We start from the raw sequence: 18,837 nt of genomic DNA, 5'->3' as shown, positions 1-18,837 counted from the left end.
GGACTTTCGCTTTGGAGGCATGGTCATAAGGGTAATCACAGACTCGCAAAACTGAATGAAAAAGTTAAGATAAAAGTGATGGCATAAGTGCCCACAGAAACAATGAGACTATCTGTTGGCACAAAGATGCTGTCAATGAAATGCTTACGCCATGTGGGTTTGTTTACACGTGCAAAAGAAAATAGTTCTTGAACTATTAATTTAATTATCCTTATGGAGAGCCCATTCCCAAGTACAGAAAGCCGAAAGTCAAGTCATCCGTAACCCTGGGACTGTCTGCATTAATTTCAGTATAGAATTTATTTTTTAATTACTGCAGTTAATTATCCTAAAAAAATAGTTGTCGAACAATCAACAAATACGAAAATAAGTAACAAGTGAACAACTGAAAGGAAGAAGTATAACAGGTACCGCTCATCCCCAAATATAAATGTTATACTGTTTCACACACTTGATGATTTTTGTCTTTGATCTCTGAATGTTTCCCAGAGTGAAATAATTTCCCAGAACAAAAAGAGAACTTAATGTTCTCTTCATTTGTGGACTTGACCAGGAAATACTATTGATGCCTTAGATGTCTTAGTGTTTTCCAGAGGATTTAGTACTCCCTTAAAACTCACACTGCAACAAGAAGAAAGGGTATCTCGAATGATGAAGTCAAAAAGTATTTTCTTCGAGTGTTTTGCTTTTCCCAGATTAAAAATATAACTTATTTAAGAGTTCAGAAAACAGCTGAACAAAAATACAGTTTACTCAAATACTGGATTGTATCCATTAACTACATAATTATTGAAGATTATAATGATGCACTTATTTAGATATTGCCAGCCTGGTTGGCTGAGTGGTTAGCATATTTGTTCTCCAGCCAAGAGGCTGAAGGTTCAAATCCCACCAGGGGCATGGATGTTTGTGATTATCCTACTAACTGTTTACCATGCATACATACATACTGCTGTAACCTGTGTCCTGGCACAGTATGATCTTGGATGTCTTTGTGCAATTAAAATAACTAATTTATTTAGATATTTTAAAGGCAACATCTGGTGCTACTGTTCATTTATTTGTTTTTTAAATTAGATGTGACATGGCGTAGGAAAGCAAGATTTAACATTGGATGGAAAGCTTTAGAGGCATAAATTTATTATATTACAAGTCAAACAGCGAGACCTTTCAAATGTATTTATTGTAAATACATTTTGAATCTCTCAATGCACAGAAACCTATCAAATCTATTTGCACTAATTCCATTCATGCATCATCCACTCTCTCTTAGTAAAAAAGTTCTCATTCTTATTCACCATAACAACAATGTGCACGTTTTAGTAATGCCCATTAGTTCTCATTTCTTCCCCTAGTTCTGCAATTTGACAAATCTCTATACTCAATATATACATCTCAACATCTTAAGCATTACAATCATATTCTTCACATTCATACATCTACATATCGAAGCTCCACTTTTTTTTTATGTTGCCCCCAGCTACGAAAGGTTATTTGCAAACGTATAGTACATTTCATATCATAGGTGGGTTAAGGATTTTTTTTTTCTAATTTTATCAATTACACACACACACACACACTGTATTTTTAATTTATTTTTACATAATCCAGAAACCCTGCTCTAGAGATCAAACATGAAACGTTTTCAAGCTACTTCAGGCTTCCAATAATCAGGAAGGTGGTCTCACACAGGTTGATGAAATTCATTTTCCACCTAAAGACAATCACAAACATTTATGCCCATGGTGGAATTCGAACCCGCATCCTGTTGGTTGGAGAGCAGGTATGCTACCCACTCATCCAACCAGGCTGACAAACATAAAAAAAAAAATAAAAAAAAAGAAAAGAAAACAGCAAACAAACAAAAAAGGCAGGTCAAAAGCTGAAGTTTTGCAGAAAACTGAATTTAGATTAGTAGCACTAAATTCAACGATGAAAACAGTAATGAAAGGTTTTACAAATTGACTATGCTGTATGCTGAGATGACTGATTTTGTTCATTCACTTTATTATTCATTCACTTTACTTTATTCATTCACTTTTATATTGTCTTTATTTATTTATTCATTCATTTTATTTTGCATTACAGTTAGTGGTGAAGGATACTATACTAAGGCAGAAAATCCAGAGGCGAGTGAAGAAGTGGTTGCAGGTCTACAGAATGCTTGGTATGAGCACAGACTGAAGTTTCAGGATTACGGACAATGGTTAATGGGCAAAAAAAGGGGAGAAAACCATATGTTACTTGAAGGGTTTACAGGACATTCAACCAGCTTTGAGTGCTCTGTCAGTGACTGAGTTCAAAGCAAAGTATAACAGGTACTGTTCAAAAGCAAACGACAATGCTTGGCAAAATGTTAGCAGGCCTCCCAGAACAATTACACAAACCACATGCAAGTGCCCATATAATAATTATTCCACTCTGTACAACAGCGAAGTTTCATAAAGATAGCAAGAGTTGTGGTGTGGGAGTATTTTACATGGCTTGTTCTGGGCTCATTATACTTTAACTGTTACCAAATGTATTTCAAATTTATGCATATTTCTAATTTAATGAAATTGAATAAAAAATTAAATTAATCACCAGTTTTCTGGCTCAAGAACTCAGTTTCTTTCAGATGCTTATCATGCATGAGAGGTCGAAGATAAGTTTTTGATCATTTTACTTTGACTTTCAGGCAGAGATATAAAAATAAATAAACAATGAAATAATTACATATGACTAAAACTGAAATAATGAAATGATTCAAAAGACTCAGTTTTACAACCAATCCATGGAGTGATTGTCCTCAAAAAGCATGTGTGCATGCATGCACACACAACACTTCTTGTTCTTGTAGACAGACCTTATACGTTGGTTATGCATTACTAAATCACTTAAGGAATTGACAACGTAGATACAAATATAAATTAAATTACACTTTAATAAATATTTCCGATATTTCTGCAACGTCACGTTGCCATCTTCAAAAGGAACATATAAAAAAAGGCACGTGCACGTAGGCACTGTAACACAGTAACTGAGAATGAAGTGATGAAGCTATTGTTCTCCTAAAAGTCCTGATGGTGCCCTCTAGCGGGCTAAGCAGGTGTTCTTGGCCGTTGGGCTGAAGGCCTGCTGATGTAAGCCTCCCAAATTTGGGGCAGTCTCATACAACCAAATTTGTTGAGGTTTGAAGAGTTTCTTAGGGCTGAGGCTGATTCCATAAATAGAATCAGCCTCAATAATACGGCCGAAGAAAGCTACAGTAATACACCGTAGCAAATAGTCTTTCGGATTTGTATTTGCTATGGTGTATTACCGTAGCTTTCTTCCACGGTATTCTGTGGCGTGTATCCAGAGCATGGTCTGCAAGACCAGAATGGCTGTACTTGTGAAAACAGATGTAGTCCTTGTGTTCCAAAATTCTGATATTCGCTGTCCTGCCTGTTTGGCCAAAGTAAGACAGTTTACAGCTGCAAGGGACCTGGTATACACCAGATAGGTCTAGGGGAAGTGGTTGGTCTTTAGTGGAGCGGATAAGGGATACCAATTTTCTGTATGGTCTGTAACAGGTGGTCAAGCCATGTTTTTTTAAGATTCTGGTAATTTTTTCCAAGGTGCCTTGAATGTAGGGAATGGTGATGGAGTTAGAATAATCCCTGTCGTGGGGAGGGGGGGGTTGTGGTTTGTAGGTTTCAATATTTTTTGGATTTTTTTTTGGGGGGGGGGGGGGGTAGCCATTGGCTGAGAAAGTGTTGAAGATGTGATTAGTTCAGTGTTTAGGGCCATGTCGTTAGAACAGATTAGTTTAGCCCTGTTGTATAGTGTTTTCACTACTCCATATTGTTGTGGGGGGGGGGGTGCGATTGTTGGTGAATGTACCTGCCTGTATGGGTGGGTTTTCTATAAACTGAGAGAACCAAGGTTCCATCAGCTGGCAGGTGACTAGTGTGTCTAGGAAAGGGAGGCTGTTGTTTTCCTCTTTTTCCAGGGTGAACTTGATTCTGGGGTGTTGGTTGTTTAATGTTAAGAAGGAGAGGAGTGTATCAGAGCCATGTGGCCAAATAGCGAACATATCATCAATGTAGCGAAGCCATATGGTTGGTTTTTGTGGGGCAGAGGCTAAGGCTTTTTCTTCAAAGGTCTCCATAAAGAAATTGGCCAAGGGTGGGGAGAGTGATGAACCCATGGCTGTCCAAACAAAATAGTCTGCCAAACGAAATAGTCTGAGATATCAGGAGAAAATTTAGCTTGGATTAGCTCTTAAGTTTCCTTGAGTGGGACATTTGTGAATAAGGAGGAGACGTCAAAGCTGACCACTATGTCAGTATGTTGGAGTGTAAGGTTTTCTATGCTGGCTTTGAAGTGGGCTGAGGTTTTTTTTTATGTGTGATGGTAAACTTGCAGCTGTAAACTGTCTTACTTTGGCCAAACAGGCAGGACAGCGAATATCAGAATTTCAGAACACAAGGACTACATCAGTTTTCACAAGTACTGCCATTCTGGTCTTGCAGACTATGCTCTGGATACACGCCACAGAATACGGTGGAAGAAAGCTACAGTAACACGCCGTAGCAAATACAAATTCGAAAGACTATTTATGGAATCAGCCTCAGCCCTAAGAAACTCTCCAAACCTCAACAAATTTGGTTGTATGAGACTGCCCCAAATTTGGGAGGCTTACATCAGCAGACCTTCAGTCCAACGGCCAAGAACACCTACTTAGCCCGCTAGAGGGCACCATTAAGACTTTTAGGAGAACAATAGCTTCACTTCATTCTCAGTTACTGTGTTGTAGTGCCTACGTGCACATGCCTTTTTTTATAAGTTCCTTTTGAAGATGGCAATATTTATTAAAGTGAAAATATCAGAAATATTTATTAAAGTGTAATTTAATTTATATTCGTATCTACGTTGTCAATTCCTTAAGTGATTTAGTAACAATACTTCTTGAAATAAGATTTCATTATGAATGCCATTAAACAAACAATGGCATGTGCGTATATATGTGGAATCACTAACACTTGGTGAAATACCAGGGCTATTTCTGAAACTTACTTCAATCTAGGCATGATATCTTTTTCAGAACCACAAAAAGGCTACCAATAGAGTGAAACTTCTATAATTCAAATATACTTAAAGCTTAAGCATGTTCGAACGTAACTGAAAAAATACACTTTACTACATAAAACATTAATATTATTAGAAATTACTTAATAACATTATACTATATTAATATATAGTAATATAACACTACTATATATGTATAACATTACTACATAACAGCTAATAAAGCTAACATAAACTGCTTTAAACACACTTTTGAATATCAGACCACTTTAAGATAAAATAATTTACCTTTACTTTGTCCATTAGAGTCTCTTAAAACTGTGCATTCTTCTATTGCACCAAAAGGAGAAAACATAATTCTAACATCATTTTCACTGCATTTTTTTGAAAGCATTCCAACAAATAGTTTACGTTCTATAAAAAAAAATATATATATATTTTTTTTCAACATATATCGTAAGTGATGTAATAATTTAAATGCAAAATGTTTACATTTAATCCAGTAAATTTGGGCATTTATTCAATAAATGCATCAACTGTGCATGCCCTATATTTCACAATTTCAGTTTCACTTTACATTCTATGTCTGTCCTACTATGGATAGACTGGAAGATCAGCCACTATCTTCATGAGGAAAAAAAAAACAAAAAACACATCAACAGCTATGATGGTCAACCAGTCTTGCAAAAAATACTTTAGATACGGCTCACAGAATCAACTGAAAAAAAGACCACCATGCTCAATGGCAGTAAACATAGAAGAAACAGACTGATTTTAGACTCTGTAGCTGTTCTCAAAAATAAAGTGAATTTAAATAAATATAGTTGCATAAACCTTTCAAAATATGGAACATGCTAATACTCCAAGGTCCGAATTTACATCCTAGGCTACCAACAGGCACCCACAGAATGAGCATTAAATAATTAGGACCAGTCTTTGATCCATATGTTTCACTTAGAATTGCTGTTGCCTTTAGGTGTGTTACAAGTGTATTGTACTCCTAGACGATGTTTCCGTGATGGAGACAAAATATTGAAAAAATTAGACATTAGTTTTAATCCTTTCTCGGTGCTGTTTAATTCCATTAAGCCTCTAACATGGGCATTCATTCTCAATATATTCCATATATCAATATATATATATATATATTCCAGATAATGAATCATTCAAGTATTTTTTTAAAGGCTTCTCATGCACTGTTGATATCCTTCCCATTTAACAATTTATAACATGACACAGAATCCAACATACTCCTCAGCATATACCCTTTTCTGAATGGGACATTCATAAACTTAGCCAGTTTCCAAGGTAGTATCCACATGATCATTTTCACCAAGCAGAAGCATTACAGTTATGTCCTTAATTGAAACTGCCCTCTGACACTATAATCAGATAATAAATTCCAAATATTATTGGAAATTATTTTTACTTCTCATCTTATCACCCCTACTGTATAATAAGGTCATATTAATATAGTAATAATTCTTACAAATACTTATCCCAAAGACACATAAAAAAATTGTACAATCTTCAAATTTCAATGCACTGCTAATGTTTATAAACCATCAAACAACAAATCTTCAGACAAACTAATTACAAAACTGTCTTCACCATCAGTTTTGTTTTTTCAAGTTTTGTAATAAATTACAAAATTTACTAAAACAAAAATTATAATAATGCCATTCAACATATGATACAATGTTATTTAAAAATTTGAGTCCAAACTATATGCAATAACAACTATCAGATCCAGTATTTGAAAGAAATTTAATTCAACATTACTGTGATGATAATATCCCAAAGCAATCAAACTTCCACTTAATAGTTAGTCATAACTGGTTTTATCTTCCTTCTATAATTTAATGACAAATTTTTCAAAACCAACACATTGTCACTAATACTGCTGGATTATCATATACACTGGTGTCCAAAAACCTAAGGACAAACACTATTACAGAAGATTACAACTGCAAATTCAGCAAATCAACATGTGGAAATCTATATAACTGATAATTTGGAAAGCTTGAAGGATGCAGAATTACTGATATCACCAGAAAGTTTGGAATTTCACATAGCATTATATCCAGGCTCTGGGAAGCATTCAAACTAATGCAACGTGTTCCAGAAGTTTGCTAAGAGGTTGCCCTCGCTCTACCACAAAGCATGAAGACAGATCTTTGGTTATAACAGCAAAACATAATCGATGCATCATGGCAGGTAAGCTTGCAAGTCGGCTCCATTCAAGTATAGGTATGTAGATATCTCAACAAACTGTGACAAGTAGGTCTATATGTCTGTAGCCTGCATTCCTTTATCCACAGCTCATTATAGAGCACATTTGCAGTGGTGTTGCATCCATAAAAATTGGACAAGACACCAGTAGGCTAATACACTCTTTACAAATGAGTCATTTTAGTCTCTCCCCTGATTCTAGACAAAACTCACCATCATGAGAATGTTCTTGAAAGGGATAGATTATGGCAGTGCTGGGGGTCATGGTATGTGTGTGGGGAAGGCATTATGTTTAATGGATGCACCGAGCCATAAGTGCTGGAAAAAGGGACTATGACTGGTGAACGATACTGCAACAAAGTTCTTCAATGTTATGTTCAACTGTTCCATGGTATTGTAGGTGAAATCCATGAAGATGATTTTGGAGATGGAGGATATTAGTCGAATCGAGGGGCCAGCACATTCCCTAGATCCCAACCCCATAAAATATGTTTGGGATGCAATAGGGAGCTGCTCGCTTAAATTTCCCCTCCAGAAAACAAACAAGGCCTTATATCCTTGCTCTGAAAGAGGAGGGGGAGTGGACCAGTTTGCCAATAAACTCCTGAATCACTTGGTGCTAAGTGACATTGTGAGAGCCGTGATGTAGCTCTCACAATGTTGCTTAGGCACAAAGTTCGGTTATATCTTCCTATTGTATATATTGGACATATTTCATACTGAAAAATGTCTCTCTACATAGTTTTCTGTAAGCACCGTACATTAATTCCTTAACTACATCCTTAGGAAATGTGTAACTTTTGCCAGAAATGTATTGCAATTGAATTTATACGAAAATTATAACACATTTTTTGAGTAATATAATTTACTAGTATGCTGGCAATAAATTTACATCCGCATTTGGCTATAGTCATGAAAATGTTTTCATATACAGGTAAAAATGTAGTTTGTCCTGAGCTTTTGTTAGTTTCTTAGTTTTGTTAAACACTTTCAAATTCACATTTATTTCAAAATTTAATCCTTTGCTGCATTATATTCTTGCTATTTTATATTTATACATATATTTCTTGGGTCTACATTTTCTGCATTATTTTCAATCTTATACTAGTTCCATTACCTTTATGAATTCAATACATGAAACAATTTTTAAAAAAATCTGGTAAATTAAGTTCTGCATAGCAATTATCTTTTCTTTCAAGAGTATTCAGTCCCACCCCCCCTTGCTCCTGATCAGTATTTTTCCCAAAGTAAATGTTAAATAATTTAACTTATTAGTTTGCAGGCTGGTTACAATGCAGCAGCTCCATTTCCACTAAAGCACACATTATTACACATTTGTATCAAGAGAGATTATATTCACATTGCACTTCATACACACTCTGGGTAATGATAGAGGCAAAAGCCAAAAAGAGCAGTGTTCCATCCTGAATGAAGCATTTTATTAAAGAAACAATTGATTCAGGATTTAACAAGTCAGAAAAATCAGCTGAGAGAAAAAACTTGTGCTCGAGCAGAAGAAATAAAGTAAAAAATAAAGTAAATTAGTATTATATGAAATGCATCATGTATACAATGAATGGGTAAATTAAATGTAAACATTAGTCCAGAGGTCATGGGCGAGCCCGAAGCATTGGCAATCTCGAAAAGCGATGCACATTCGTTTCCTGGAAGACGTTGCTATGATCTCACGATGTGCCGAAGTTGCCTCGGACAAAGAAAGTAGCGGGTGGGAAAAGATCGCAGAAAGTAGTAAGAGGGCGCTATCGCAGCTAGTAGGAGGGTGTTAAAAAAAAAAAAAAAAAAAGGGGGGGGGGGGGGGAAGAGAGAATAAAAAGGGTTTGCACCCCTTTCTCAAGGCTTTTTTCGCCTGTTTTGCTGGATGATGATTTGACTTCTCTCGTGGACTGGTGGTTCCTGATGGTGTTTCTTGGTGATAGTTCGATATCGAAGGGTGCGCCTTTCCCTTCAATGTCTGAATTTCTACCGGTACTGAAGCGTGAGAAGTCGGCACATGCTGCCTTCACTAAAAGTTCCAACAGAATACTATCGCACATGTATATTATGAACTGGCAGCTAGAAACGAGGATGGCCCGAAACAGATCGAGAATAGACAAGGAAAAAAAAATGCCAGGTGTAGAGCATAGTTTAATCTGATGACCACAGTGACCCACCACGTGGACGCAGGCTTATGGAAGTATCAAAAGAGAATTCAAACAAAGAAGGACAGTTCAGACGGACCTGGAGACCCTGCCCCAAGAAATGGTAAAGTTCAGATTTTGTTGTATAATTACACAGTCGGAAAAAGGGAAAGATCATTGTAGTGTAATAATCGAGTATGGACAGTAATTGAGAACTTTAAGTGATTATTTAGCAGTGGCTGATATCCATAAGACAAATTGTTAGGAATTATAGATGATTGTGACTAGTTTATTATGCAAGAATAAAATAGTAGGTAGAAAATTTGGTAGAAGTGTATAATGTGTATATTATGTGTGTTAAGTCTCTAACTCAAAAGAAGGAATTATTGTTCATGTATTAGAGTATTAATCAGTTTGAAAAAGTTTGATTTAGCATGTCATTGAATTAATTGAAAGTGAGATTGGTCTAAGTATATATTATATCTTTAGATTCCAATAAATATGTTTTTTCTTGTATACCTGAGTTTTGCCTGAGATATGAACCAAAACTACCACTCATTAATCTGAACCATAGCGGGGGGGGGTTGAAAGAAAGGTATATCATGTTGTTATAGGTTACGACTACAAACCAGAATTTACTTAGCCAGAGTAAAGCGTTTGATTTATGAGTATAACCACCGAATTTATTCACCTATGTGCACCAAGAGTCTGGAAAAGTCTCCCTGAATAAGAGTTCCCTCTATTCTAAGATATTGGCACAGCTTTAAAAAAATAAATTTGTCAATATCTGAAGAGGAGACGGCCCCAGAAAGAAATTAGAGGATTCATTTCTTTTAGCAAGGAATGACCTTTAACAGTCAGGGTAAGCAAGTGAGTAAAATTAGGAATCGACAAGAGATAAAGAGTTTGCTTTCCTTATAGAATGAACACGTAAGAAGTGATACAGATATTAGGGTCAGGGAAATTTTATAAGTCTTGTAGTTATTGTAGATAGTAAATTCATATGGAAGTAAAATTAATTTTTTGGAAGAGCAACGACATAAAATGGTGCACACGGCAATACATAACAATGCCGCAGACAAGACACAAGTGAAATATATAACAGCAGGTTAGTTCAATACAAGGTTTATTATTATTATGGGCAACTCCAAAGAGTCCTTAGGCTCATCGAGGGAGGCCCTAAACATCTTGTCAACAACTATTCAGCTTCCACATAGTATGTATCATACCTTGCCTTGAACCCACTCGCAGTCATGGCATCCACAACAAACTCTGGCAGCTTATTCTGCTCATTTACCACTCTCCATGCAAAAAAAACCTAGTTCTAACACCTTTGCTAACCACACTCTTGCCCAGTTTCCATGGATGGCCCCCTAGTCCTCCCACAACCAGACCTGTTCTGAAAAATATCCTCTGAATTAATCTTATAGAAACCCTTCAGTAATTTGAATGTCTCAATCATATCACCCCTCTTCTGCCTATCAACCAATGTCTACAACCTACAAATCTTCAACCTGTTCTCATAAGGTTCATTCCATAGACCTGCTATCATCTTGGTCACTCGTCTCTGGATCCTCTCTACCTCCTCCCCCATCAAGAAGAACCATGGCACCCAGATCTGGGCACAGTAGTCAAGATGGGGTTTTATCAATGCTCGATACAGAGGAACAATAACTTGCTTGTCTCTACTCGTCAAAGTATTCTTCAATAACTAAGTGATTTCATGAGCTGATTTAGCCACTTTTGCAATGTGCCCCCTAAACTTCAACTCCCTATCCACCAACACTCCCAAATCCCTGGGTTGGTCAATCTCCTGGAGTACAGTTCCACCAATGTGGTATACTGCTGCTAATCTTTTCACCCCAAAATGCATAACCTTACACTTTGCCACATTATATTGACATCCATTCTCCTTAGCCCAGTAGCCCAATCTATCCAAATCATCTTGCAAAATTTTGACATCACGTGCATTCACTATTGCTCTACCCAACTTTGCATCATCAGCAAACAAATGAATAAGTAACTCTCAGATCCTTTCCGATATCATTAATGAACAAATTAAACAGTAGTGGTCCAAGAACAGAATCCTGTGGCACACCACTAGTCACAGGCCGTCTTTTGGACTCTACACTTGAATAAAGTACTCTCTGATATCTCTCAGCCAACCACCCTCCTATTCATCCCCATATGATGCAGTTTGCTGATTAGAATTCCATGTGGTATCCTGTCAAAGGCCTTAACAAGGTCCAGCAGTATGACTATAAACCCTTTACCCTTATCCAGTCAGCTGTCACTGTGTTATAAAACATGAGCAAGTTACTGAGGCATGATCTACCCTTCACAAAACCATGCTGTCCCCCCCCATACAGTATCCCATTATCATCTATAAATTCCTGTATTCTTCTCTTGACTACTTTCTCCAAAACCTTGACGACAACTCCTGATATGCTGATCAGTCAATAATTTGCAACAGCAGTCTTGGAACGTCCCTTATGCAGTGGTACTATTTTCCCCTCTTTCCACACCCCTCAAGATTAACCCAGACCCGAGACCCAAATTAAACAAAATGGTTGAGGGCACTGACAATTCTTTTGCCGTTTGACATAAGACCCAAGCTGGTATACCATCCAAACCCACATATGTATTCACATTAAAGTTTTGTAATATACTATTCACCTCAATTCCCATATAACCTGATGGATCTTTCATTCCTGCAATATCACCACCTGAATGATATACTCTTGCAAAGTACTCGCTCAGTAATTCCACTATATCAACTAATTCAGTTACCTCCCTACCATCAGCATTCTTTAAAGTCATTCGGCTGTATACATTTTTACTTTTACGTGCAGAATATCGAAAAAACTGTTTGGGATTCTCTTTAGCATACGTGGCTAATTTTCTTTCATAATCAACTTTTGATTTCCTTACCACACTCGTCACCTTTCTGGCCTGTGCATTATACTGTTCGTGTGCCTGCAGGTCACCTTTCTCCTTAAATTCCCTCCACAGTTGTTTCTCTTTTTGCAGCTCAAGCTTAATGCTGTTATTCTTCCATTTAACCCCTACTTGATTTACTATGCAGACTCTACGTATACAGTAAGCCATTGCCTCCTTCAAACACTCCTTTAATACTTCCCATGCACTATCAACCACCAGCCCTTGCAGTTTTACATGCAATGGCACTGAATCAAGCAATCCTCCTGAGCTTGTCATATTCACCAGCCTGGTATACTTCCACATGTACTCTTTCTTAATTGAAAATTCCACGCATTTGGCCATCTCCCAGGTCAAAACCTTATGGTCACTCTCACCAATTGATGGTAAAGTGATCATATTCATTACAGACAAATTCTCAGATGCAATTACTAGGTCAAGCACTCTCAAACCCCCTAGTACATTCCATTATATGCTCTCAGGTAGTTATCCCTTAATCACTGCATAAAATCCAATTCCTTCTTCCCATGTGTCTTCTCCTCCTTCCAATCAATGTTACCATAGTTGAAATCCCACATAATAATTACCCTCCTTCCACTCATTGCATCTATGATAGGCGAGTAAAAACTCAAACTTGATCAATATCTAGAGATTGGTTCTGAAGAACCTACTGGACATGAGATGAAGCTTCTTTCAATCATGCAGCAGGTGGGAATGGTGTGTGTGCTCGTGCACACATGAGTGTGATTCTTTCATCATCATCATCAAATTCCTAACATTTACCCTCAATATGTGTACAGGATATGATAGTACAACATGAAAAATTTACATTACTAACTTCCTATCTACAATTTTCCTCCAAATCAATCTATTACTATCAAGAACTCCGACATTGTCAGATCTTATATTTCTATCCTCTATGGCACTCTTTATATCAATCCACCTATATCTTGGTCTTCCTCTGGGCCTTTTTCCTGCCAACCTGGGAGAGACCATTTGTTTTGCTAATCTTTCATCTCAATTTTTTTTAAGTGACCATACCAAACTGAGATTAGCTCTCCCAACACATTCCTGAATGCTAACAATGTCAACTTCTTATATAATATCCTCATTTTTAATATATTGCCATTGATGCCATCTGTTCATGCACCTAATCTTTTTAGGACTCTCATATCTGCAGTCTCTAGTCTTTGGTCAAGTGTTTTACTTCTAACCCAGCTCTCAGATCCACAAGTTAAAACTAGTTTGAACACTGTCTCGTATACAGCTAATTTAGTTTTTTCACTAATTTCTCTGTTATTCCATAGAAATTTATTCAGCTGACTTCCTACCATACCAGCTTTGTTGATCCTGTTCTATTTCCATATTTAATTTACCATCTTCACTAAAAATCATGCCTAATTATCTGAAATGATTTACTTGTTCTATAGGTTCTCCCTTCACAATGCAGTTGATATTTTCAATGCTTCTGCCGATTTTCATTGTCTTTGTCTTTTTATTGCTGACCTTCATACCATATCTATTACAAAAGTTATTCAATTTAGTCAGGGAATCTTGCAGACTTGTAGCGATTTTATTTAGTAATATAATATCATCTGTATAAGGCAAAGAGCTGAAATTAACATCTCCAATTTTGATATCAGGTTTAATACCCCCTCTATAATGGAACACATAATGTGCTCCATTAGAGATAATGAATAACAGAGGGGATAATACACATCCTTGTCGGCCACCAGATTTAACATTAAACCATCTACCTGTACTTCCTTCAATTCTAACTGCTGACTTACAACTCAAATAAAGACTAAGTATTGCTTGATATAATGCCCCATTGACACCAAACTGTAGCATATAGAATAGCTTATCTCTTGGCACCTTGTCATATGCTTTTTCCAGATCTACAAAACTTAAATACAGGTATTTGTTATATTCCCATGATTTCACAACTATTTGTCGTAAAGTGAAATCTGATCCTGACAGCCTCTATTTGGCCTGAATCCAGCATGTTCTTCACCAAGCTTCTCTTCCACGATCCTTCTGAACCATTTCTCAAGTATACTGGCATAAATCTTACCAGAAACACTCAGTACAGAAATACCTCTGCAATTCTCACATTCAGTTTTATTTCCCTTTTTTATACATAGGTACCATGAGAACCTACTCCAATCATCTGGAATTCGTCCCTCTGAACTATGCAGTGCAGCCAATGTAAAATTTTTTATACCTCCATACTTGAGCATTTCTGGTCGAATATCATCTACTCCTGCTGCCTTTCCACATTTCAGACTTTTGATGGCTTTTTCAATTTCAAGTATGGATATGTATTCCTGATTGCATGCCTGATCAGTGTTTTTTAATCACTGTGCTGTTATTACTGCTATTTTCATTTAGCAATTTTTCAAAATAATTACTCCATACTTCAAGGATATCTTTTCTTCCAGTTTTCTTATCACCTTTATCTCTTTTTCTTATTCCTTTTACAGCACTCTTTCCTCCATTTCTGAGCTTCTTCAACAACCTGCAGAATATCTTGCTACCTTCTTGATATTTATTTTCTATGTTCTTACAAAGTCCTCCCATGACTTTTGTTTAGCTAGTTTTACACAGTGTTTAGCTTTCTTACATTTGTCTCTATATTCTCTAAGAGCACAAGCTGACTTATTTGCCAGGAACTTTTGATAGGCTTTCTTCTTTTCCTTCACTGCCTCTTTAACTTCCTGTGTCCACAATGGAGTTCTGATTTTTCTATTCATGCAGACAACAACCTCACCACATGCCTCTCTGGCTGAATCAATCAACGTTTTCTTCAGAGTTTGCCAATGAAGCTACAAGGTTTGATTCCTGTTCTCAAACTCTTTCATTTTTTCTTGAGTAATGTTTGTATATTTCAGTCTACAGTTCACATCTGAGAGCTGCTCAAGTTTTATTTGCTTTAAAACTTTCTTACATGTTCTTCTTTCCAATATGACATTCAATTTTATCCTCCTCAAGACTAAATAGTGATCACTTCCAATTTCAAATCCTCTGTACACACTAGTGTCCTGCACCAGAGAGAAAACATCACTATCAACAATAACATAGTCAATGAGACTTTTCTTATTCCTTGCCTCTTCTCTCCATGTGAATTTGTGCACATTTTTATGTTGGAACATGGTGTTAATAATAAACAGTCCATGTCCTGAGCAGAAATCCAACAAATATTTGTCATTATTATTAGCTTTGCTTTTTTCTCCAAATTTTCCCAAAATATTTTTGTATGTTTGACAATCATTTCCTACTCTTTTTTTTTTTTATCACTATATAATTTAAGGAAATTACAACGTACTAGGATATACATTAAAATTAAATTTTAATATATTTCTATATTTCAGCAATGTCACGTTGCCATTTTCAAGAACTTAAGTACAAGACACGTGCATGCAGGCAAAACAAACAGTAAGTGAGGAAGAAGTAGGAAGCTCGTTATTTCTCCTAAAGTCCTGATGGTGCCCTCTAGCGGGCAATGTTGGTATTCTTGGGTGATTGGGCTAAAGGTCTTCTGATGTAGGTTTCCCAAATTTGAGGAAGTCTCATGCAGCCAAATTTGTTGAGGTCTGGATCGTTTCTTAGGGCTGAAGCCGATTCCATAAAAAGCCTTTCATATCTGTATTTGCTACGGTGTATTATCGTGGCTTTCTTCCACCGTATTCTATGGCAGGTATCCAGAGCATGGTCAGCAAGACCCAATTGGCTGTATTGGTGAAACCGGATGTAGTCCTTGTGTTCTGAAATTCTGATATTTGCTGTCCTGCCTGTTTGGCCAAAGTAGGACAGCTTACAACTGCAAGGGACCTGGTATACACCAGGTAGGTCTTTAGTAGAACAGTAAGGGATGCCAATTTTTTATATGGTTTGTAACAAGAAGTTATGTTTTTTTAGGATTTTTGTGATTTTTTCCGAGGTGCCTCGGATATAGGGTATGGTGATGGATTTTGAGTAATCCTTGTTGTGAGGGGGGTGGGGGGTTGTGGTTTACTGGTTTCAATATTTCTTGGATTTTTTTTTTGGGGGGGGGATAGCCATTGGCTGAGAAAGTGGTTTAGTCCTGTGGTTAGGGCATTGTCATTCGAGCAGATACGTTTAGCCCTGTTGTGTAGTGTCTTAATGATTCCATATTGTTGTGAGGAGGGGTGGTGGGATTGTTGGTGAATGTATCTGTCTGTATGGGTGGGTTTTCTATATATTGAGAAAACCAAGGTTCCATCAGGCTGGCGTGCGACTAGTGTGTCTAAGAAAGGAAAGCAGTTGTTTTTTTCTTCTTCCAGGGTGAATTTGATTCTGCGGTGTTGGTTGTTTAGGTGGGTTAAGAAGGAGAGGAGTGCATTGGAGCCATGTGGCCAAATAGTGAATACATCATCTAAATAGCGAAGCCAAACGGTTGGTTTTTGTAGGGCAGAGTGTAAGTCTTTCTCTTCAAAAGTCTCCATATAAAAGTTGGCCAAGGGTGGGCCAAGCTAAATTTCCTCCCAATATCTCAGCCCTATTTCAGTTCACAATGAACTCAGGCTATTTTGTTTGGCAAGGAAAATTCTACAAACAAATAGAGGGGACAGTCATGGGTTCTCCACTCTCCCCACCCTTGGCCAACTTTTATATGGAGACTTTTGAAGAGAAAGCCTTACACTCTGCCTCACAAAAACCAACTGTTTGGCTTCGCTATGTAGATGATGTATTCGCTATCTGGCCACATGGCTCCGATGCACTCCTCTCCTTCTTAACCCACCTAAACAACCAACACCCCAGAATCAAATTCACCCTGGAAGAAGAAAAAAACAACTGCATTCCTTTCTTAGACACACTAGTCACATGCCAGCCTGATGGAACCTTGGTTTTCTCAATATATACAGAAAACCCACCCATACAGGCAGATACATTCACCAACAATCCCACCACCCCTCCTCGCAACAATATGGAGTCATTAAGACACTACACAACAGGGCTAAACTTATCTGCTCGAATGACAATGCCCTAACCACAGAACTAAACCACATTCTCAACACTTTCTCAGCCAATGGCTATCCCCACCCAAAAAATCCAAAAAATATTGAAACTAGTAAACCACAACCCCCACCCCCCTCACAACAAGGATTACTCAAAATCCTTCACCATACCCTATATCCGAGGCACCTCGGAAAAAATCACAAAAATCCTAAAAAAACATAACTTCTTGTTACAGACCGTATAAAAAATTGGCATCCCTTATCCGCTCTACTAAAGACCAACCTTCCCCCCTAGACCTACCTGGTGTATACCAGGTCCCTTACAGTTGTAAGCTGTCCTACTTTGGCCAAACAGGCAGGACAGCAAATATCAGAATTTCAGAACACAAGGACTACATCCGGTTTCACCAATACAGCCACTCGGGTCTTGCTGACCATGCTCTGGATACCTGCCATAGAATACGGTGGAAGAAAACATAGACATTCAAATGAAAAGGATATTAGACAATTTAAAGAATACTGGACTGACAAACTTGGCATAATTAAGAAAGATAATAAAGCATTATGCATTTTATGTTCGAATCAGCTGTTTGTAAGACTTCTTCTGTAAAGAGACGTTTTGAAATTGTTCATAAGAAATTAAATAATAAAAGTGAGCAAAAACAAAGAGAATTAATTTCTAGTGAACTGAGCAAGGCAAAAAAAACAGTCCAATATGTTGATGAAATTTATTTCAGGTAGCCTAGTTCCAACTTAGTTGCTGCTAGTGTTTGAGGATTCAAAAGTTATTGTCCAACATGAAAAAACCACAGTGATGGGGAATATATTAAAGAAGCATGGCTGGAATGTACACCTTTCCATTTTGACAATCTTTCAGAAAAGGTAAAAATTATTCAGAGCATTAAAGAATTGTCTGTGAGTAGAAAAACAATTAAGGATAGAATACTTAAGTTGGAAAGGAATACAGCAGAACAATTAACAAAAGATTTGGCTTCATGTAAGTTCTTTTATATTTGTGTTGATGAGAGCACAGACATTACATCATCAGCTAGGCTGGCACTCTTTGCTCGATTTTGTAGGGATGACAAAGTATGCAAAGAAGAGAGGATTAACCTTGTAACACTACCTGAGCATATCAGTGAGGTTGAAAATATATAAAGCAGTTATGAACGAATTATCTATTCGACAACTCGATATTTCAAAAGTATAATCCTTCACAACAGATGGTGCACCCAGTATGATTGGTAAGGAAGCAGGATTTATAAATGTTTGCAAAATATGTTGGTCATCCACTGATAGGATTTTATTGCATCCTACATGAGGAGAATTTATGTGCAAACGGTGGTCTAAAGGAACTTCAAGAAGTGATGCAAACAGTAACCAAGATTGTTAATTACATTTCTGCACGTGCTTTGAATAAAAGACAATTTCAGAATCTATTCAATGAGATGGATTTGGTGTACAAAGGACTAATATAATGTACAACAATGTTCGGTGGC

General features: G+C 37.0%; 1 protein-coding gene across 4 annotated transcripts in view; it reads right to left on the bottom strand.

Moving 5' to 3' along the window:
• Window positions 1-18,837, bottom strand: part of LOC150104072 (CUGBP Elav-like family member 1) — a 579,257-nt gene that overhangs the window by 448,645 nt on the left and 111,775 nt on the right. For all 4 annotated transcript variants that reach the window (XM_090397270.1, XM_090397273.1, XM_090397272.1 and 1 more), the window contains exon 5: window positions 5,341-5,466. In XM_090397270.1, coding sequence (XP_090253396.1) covers window positions 5,341-5,466 — 126 coding nt within the window. The remainder of the gene's footprint in view (window positions 1-5,340; window positions 5,467-18,837) is intronic.

Source organism: Typopeltis vanoorti, chromosome 8 (assembly GCF_054136105.1).
Source record: "Typopeltis vanoorti isolate ZY-2024b chromosome 8, IOZ_Tvanoo_1.0, whole genome shotgun sequence".
NCBI lineage: Eukaryota > Metazoa > Arthropoda > Arachnida > Uropygi > Thelyphonidae > Typopeltis > Typopeltis vanoorti.
This window is presented reverse-complemented; position numbering and strand designations above follow the sequence as displayed.